Source organism: Lissotriton helveticus, chromosome 5_1, assembly GCF_964261635.1.
Source record: "Lissotriton helveticus chromosome 5_1, aLisHel1.1, whole genome shotgun sequence".
NCBI lineage: Eukaryota > Metazoa > Chordata > Amphibia > Caudata > Salamandridae > Lissotriton > Lissotriton helveticus.
The window spans coordinates 2,089,337,143-2,089,343,142 of record NC_136065.1 but is presented as its reverse complement, the minus strand read 5'-3'; the positions used below and the strand labels follow the sequence as shown (position 1 = coordinate 2,089,343,142).

The 6,000-nt window shown below is 39.9% G+C and overlaps 1 protein-coding gene across 7 annotated transcripts in view; it reads right to left on the bottom strand.

Annotated features, from left to right (window-relative positions):
* Positions 1-638: 638 nt before the first annotated feature.
* Positions 639-6,000, bottom strand: part of PBX3 (PBX homeobox 3) — a 330,520-nt gene continuing 325,158 nt past the window's right edge. For 4 of the 7 annotated variants that reach the window (XR_013595130.1, XR_013595131.1, XM_078646095.1 and 1 more), the window contains one exon: positions 639-2,202. Coding sequence is in view for 2 of the 7 variants with exons in the window: in XM_078646095.1 (XP_078502221.1) it covers positions 2,110-2,202 (93 nt within the window). In the remaining 5 variants the exon portion in view is untranslated. The remainder of the gene's footprint in view (positions 2,203-6,000) is intronic. The other 3 variants (XM_078646097.1, XM_078646098.1, XM_078646096.1) reach the window with 3 other exon arrangements.

Sequence of the window (6,000 nt, the reverse complement as noted above, 5' to 3'; positions counted from 1 at the left end):
TTAGGGCGTACCAGATGTAAGAGGTAATGACACGGATAGTTATACCTTGTTTTATCCAGAAAGAACCACTGACATACTAAACCGGTTACATTAGAGACCATTTTCTGCAGGCCATTAGTAATAATCTGATTTCCTGTAAGTCAATTTCCTTAAGATATGGTAAATAGGCCATTACCTGTTGCTGACCTTTGTTTTGTTACAAATAATCTGATATTAAGAGGTATGTAAAAACGCATAGTTCCCTCAATTTATTAGTGGAATCAGATTACCATTACCAGCAGATGTTCTAAAAATATTTGAAGCATTCTGTTGACCGGATGCAGTACATAATGGAAAGTACAATGCTTTGTCTATGGTGCATGGTTTAAAAAATACTGTTAAATGCTTAAATTGCATGTCTGTTTCTGGTCCAAAAGTGTATTTTCCAATCAACAATAAACCTATTTTTAAGACCAGACGTATGTTATATTTCATAAAAATAAAATAAAACACGTTCGCATGAGAGAATGCACAAAATATGTCAGAGGCTTAAAATAATATCACTTGTTTTTCTAATAACACATCTGCAACTCTTTGTAGCCCACTGTATCTCAAATGGCAACTGCAAATCAAAATGCAAGAAATAAATTACAGCAACATTTGATCATTAAAGCAAAAACTTTATTCATTTGTTTAAAACTACATAAAACTACCACAAGGAAGACTTTTGTTTTTAATTCAGGGTGTAAACCAGTAAGAAAGTAACACGAAACGCATTAATACATTAGAATCACTGCCACAAGTTGTTTTCCCATGACCCAATCAGATTCAGAATTGCATACAATATAAAAGAAAGAAACATTTTCGCCCCCCTTCACACCCGCCCCGTCCGTCCCTCCCCCTTTGTACAGGGTGAAATATACCATACTGAATACTGAAATCTGAATGCATTACAATTATTTTTGTGGATTTTCTTTTTTGTTGTGGATTAATAACAAGATGAAGAACATTCAAAATGTTTTTCATTATTTACAACAGTTTCACTGTATCGTGTCAAATGCAAGTGCCTATGATTCCCCTTCAGTATAAAAGCTGCAAATGCAACTTATGATTTTTTTTAGTTTACAATTATTTATTTTTCTTAAAAAGATTACACTGTACAATACATTTCGTGAAGGGGAATAATGAGCTAATTACAAGATGTGAAAAGATAAGAAATAGACAAACTACAGCGTGAGTATTGTTCAGAGGTAGTAAGTGAGCACTCTAAGCTACAGAACATGTTGAAATTCTATTGGTTGTATGAGTTCGCATGAGGTAATAAAGCTGTGTTTTGATTGGTGAGATGTATAAATACTCTTTTGCTACACTATATACAACACTCATATAATGGTGCTTTTTTGCTGCCAAGGAAGAGGCAAATATGAACAAGTCTGTGTGCAGCACCGTGCTCATACTGTAAAACCAAGGTTGTGGGCTCCACAAAAATAAGCAGCAAAGCGTCTTCATTATGTCCTAATACCAATCTTTGTCCGTCAATGAAATGCAGAGTGGACTCCCAAAGCATCATTTTTTGTTCTTCTGCTGTTTTTTTAAGAGAAGAAAATATGCTACAAGCTTTAAAAAACAGACAGATCACAGCAAAAATGTGATAAGAAATCTCAAACGCTTTCAATGTGAAACTGAAATAAACAGATGTTTTATTCCAACTCAATTAGATGTTCGAAAAGATTAAAACAATCAAAAAGAAAAAAAGGACAAAAAAACATTGAATTTGGGCGACGTAGATAATGGGCTAGAGTCTGAATGTCTTTTGTGGATGGGACATCTGTCTCGTATTTATACTCTTACAGCCAAGCAACTGGCATCTGTCTGATCATAAACTTTAAACTCTTAATAATAAGTTATGCTAAAACAATACTAATTCTTGGCCTAATCGGATAAAGTGCTTTTTCAAATTGTGTTTCATCTGAATTATAAATATAAAATGCTTATGACAGTTTAAAAAAGTGATTTGCCAAGTTTTCTAAAAGAAGGTGTTACTGTAAAGCTGTAGATGGTTGGGTTCTCATATGGATCTGAATGCTCTAATCAAGGCATATCAGCTCAGGAAAAAGAGTTGCAAAGCGATTAGTTAGAGGTATCAGAGTGCACACTTCCCGGCCCTTCTGTAGGGGAAGTCACAGAAGATGGAGTAGTTGCATCTTGCCATCCTCCATTAGCCTGAAAAGGAAGACACAATTCCATTAATGGATTAATACATATTAATGGCATTCTACAATACAATATAATTTGAAGAATTGGATGCTGAAACAGGGATGTAGTGCGGATAATCAATAAATCACTTTGATCTAGGTCCTGAAATTAGATTAAAGCTACATTTGTCATGCAAGGCACTGAAAAACAACCTGGAATGGAATGGTTACAATAATGACCCTATTAAGCTAGTGGTAGCCATTAACAGTTCACAGGAGAAGCGTCCAAATCCCACCCCTTCCTTTCAGTTTGAGAGAACAATTCAACCTTGTGGTATTATTGCTTGTGGAGTGTGGAGGCAGACCTGTGTCTGCTGATGGTGCTTCTGTGGAACACATATCCTGCGATTGGCAACGCCTTAATTGGACACACACAATCACATGTTTACACGGATTTATTGAGATTCTGTTTGTGTATCTCTCTAGTTAAGGGACTCCATTGACTACTTATTGAATGGACGTCCAAGGGTCCGGTGACAACAGCTTGAATTAAAAAGCTTTTCGGCTCCACTTTAGGACTATATTTACAAACAGAAATACACTTCTCCGTAAATAAGAGACTGAAGCCTCCCCCCATAAAGATATCCACTCTCTGACCCGTGTCTAACATCAAAGGATGAACCTGCCCCCTTCTAGCCATTACCTTGCCTGTACCGTGACCGACTTGGCCGTGGACTAGAATCCCATTTGCAGTATAAAAATATTGTGTTGGGAAAGATAAAGGCATTTCCAAATGGATTTCTGAAACAGCACAGGGAATCCCACACACAGCTCTGTTGTCAGGGAATGTTCTTTAATTGGGCGCCCTAATTTTCCTTAGTTCCTCACTAAAAATATGTCCATCAAGGTACATTATGATATTGGCTATTTACATTCCAATCACTCGAAGAACGGCTGGTACGTGAACTATAAACAATGGGCATGAATTATAGAAGGTGGCAAGAAGATTTATTGGCAACAAACTAAAGTAGGAAATATGTGATCTTCTTGTGTTATCAATCCGAGCTTGTCAATGACCAATCTTCAGGTTCAAGAGGAAGGGGGATGCCTGGTCAGTTGGAAAATGGGGACTTTGTTGCAGTAGCCAACATTCTGAGGGCGGCTTCTTACTGCACTTGGAGTCAAGAGATGTCCCACAGGTTGGGAGGGAACAGAGATACCAGCCACGTGAGGGTACATGTGCCACTAAGAGCATATTTAAAGAAGATAGATAACAGAATAGGGTGAAGGCCACTGCAGAATGGTGTCTCCAGGCTGCTTTAGAACCACCAGGCTGAGTGTGCGCTCTCCTGTGTGAACGGAGCCAGATTTCACTGAGACAGTCCTAGTTTCTAAGGGTTGTCATTACTGGTGATTTTCAGGTGGATACGAGATGTCTGGCTGCTGTTCAATCCCCTCTGCTATTAGATGGAGGATGTAAAGGAAAGGATGGTCACCACGTGTGCCTGCTTCTCAGTACACCTGATATCAGGAGAGGGGCTTGAAGAAGTGTCAGATGAGCGACATGGGATCCTGCAGGCTCTTAGGAGGTAGTTGCAGAGAATATATATTGTTGCCATTTTCACAACTGCTCCTCCTAATCTTGCACCTTCATTTTTGGTAGCAGTGCTCACTGATTGACGCTGAATCCTGATGGTACCAGTGAAGTGCTTTGCGGAGCTGGTGAGTATATAAACTATGTAAATTTTCTCCCCGGCATCCCTTGCCCACCCTTGTCCATAGTCACCAGTAGTTTGTTTGGAACAAGGGTGGCTGACGTGTGGGATATGAGAAAGCTGGGTCACCACTGGAATAATACATCTAAAGCTGTGAAACCAGTAGTCCCAGTTCTAATTGTGGCTTCACCAATAGTTGAGGGTAAAATTTAAGGCACACGTACTGTAAATGGGGAGGAGTACAGATAATGACGGACAGACGCACATTTCCCATTCTGTTTTTTTTTTTAATCAGTGCTTCAAAACAGTCAAGCAAGACAACATTTGACCATGTGATGAGTGCACTGGCAAAGTCTCAGCCGCCCATATGTAGCATTAGTAGCAGCAACGACCTGTAATGTGATTGTTTTTTTTTTATATTGGGTATCTGTGAAGCTAGGACCTAGTCTTCAAGAGGGTGAGGAGCACTTTTGGTGAGGCAAGGGATACGGGCACTGGTAGGGTGATAGCAGTAGGAGGGTTCCATTGGCGAGAAAGGGCAGAGCGACAGTTACGCATACACAGTGAGTCGCACTGAAGCAACGCGTGTTGACTTTCACCAGTGAACGTGCAGTCGCTTCTGTGTTCATTGCTGCCTTCATGCTTCTGTGCACGACCTGTTTATTTTCAAACATCGACTGCGGCTGTGCAAATATCTGCACAAGAATCCGGCAAAACCTGTCACTTGCTGATGAGGTTCAAAGCAGGGCCATCAACAACCTTTGGGCTGTACTTGCATACCCTGTGCCCAGAGGGCATCATTAGCGTGCTTCCCTGCAACATTAAGGAAGAGGGCACCTTCGAAACACAAGTGCACTGTGGGCTTTCCTTATATTGAATAAGAGTCATGTAGTTCTGCTGCACATAACACCTCTTTCTCCTTGAGGCACACACACACCCGGAAGTGCTGCTTCCAGCTCCAGCATTAAAAGACGTCTTCCCGATTTGCTTTCGTTTCCCCCAGTTTTATGGGTAGAAGAGCATGGGTACATTTAATGCAAAAACACTAAAAAGTGCAGATCTGATATGTCGAAAAAATGAATGTTAGCTGAGTAATAAGTCCGGTCCGCTGTATTTGTGCTGTTCCCAGAAGTCAAGCCAAGGACACCAACTTTATATTTAAATTCCTTTCCATTTATTTACAGAGTGTTTAAAAATGTTCACTTTAACACTTTGATTTTCTTGTATATGCGCTTTATTATTCTGCTGCGCACCCCTTGAGTATGTGGACCGCGGATTAAGAACTGCTTAACTAACACATTAATCACTGGATCCATTGCTACACAATGAGGACAGAGGAGACATTGAACCGGGATTTTATGTATGGAAGGCAAATGCCCAACACACTAGCCTGGTCCACTGTGGATATGCACTTATTGGCAAAATCAGAAACATTAGAATGTTTTTTATTAACTTTTGCAGGTTGGGCACACTGACAAAAAAACCAGTACAATACATGGTATGTAAACCTCAAATTATGATCCACATATTAACTTTATTTGCTGTTTTGATGGTCAACCTTCTCATTATGTTAATGAATGCATTCATTTCTGATATAGCAGTATAGACTAAACAGCCCAAAATAAACATATTTTAATTGTAATCAATTGCACTACCTTAAGCATTTGTTTTAGGTATGCGAATAAGTAAAACGACTATGCTTCATATTTTTTGTTTGAAAAAAAGGGACTAACATTAGTTTTCAAGCCTCACAGTGTGCTGGATACTGAGAAGAGGTGGCTTTTTATTCCCACGTGTGATGTTACAAAGGTACATGAGATTGATTCTATAGGAAGGGCAGACAAGATGAACTTTGCTTACAAAATAAAATGGGGTAAAACACATACAAGAAACGCTGGGGATTAAAAAGTCAGGCTTGGGTCTGACTTCCCTGTCCACCCATGCACGTGCTACGTGCGTCCTCCTGTCCGTGGTCCTTCCAGCACGAACCCCACAGTATCAGGAGCAGGATTCACAAACACAGCCACCTTATGTCTTGGCACACAGAGGCTACTGCTGAACTCGACGTCTGATCCCATTTCTGCTGTGCAGACAGCTTGTCGCTACATATT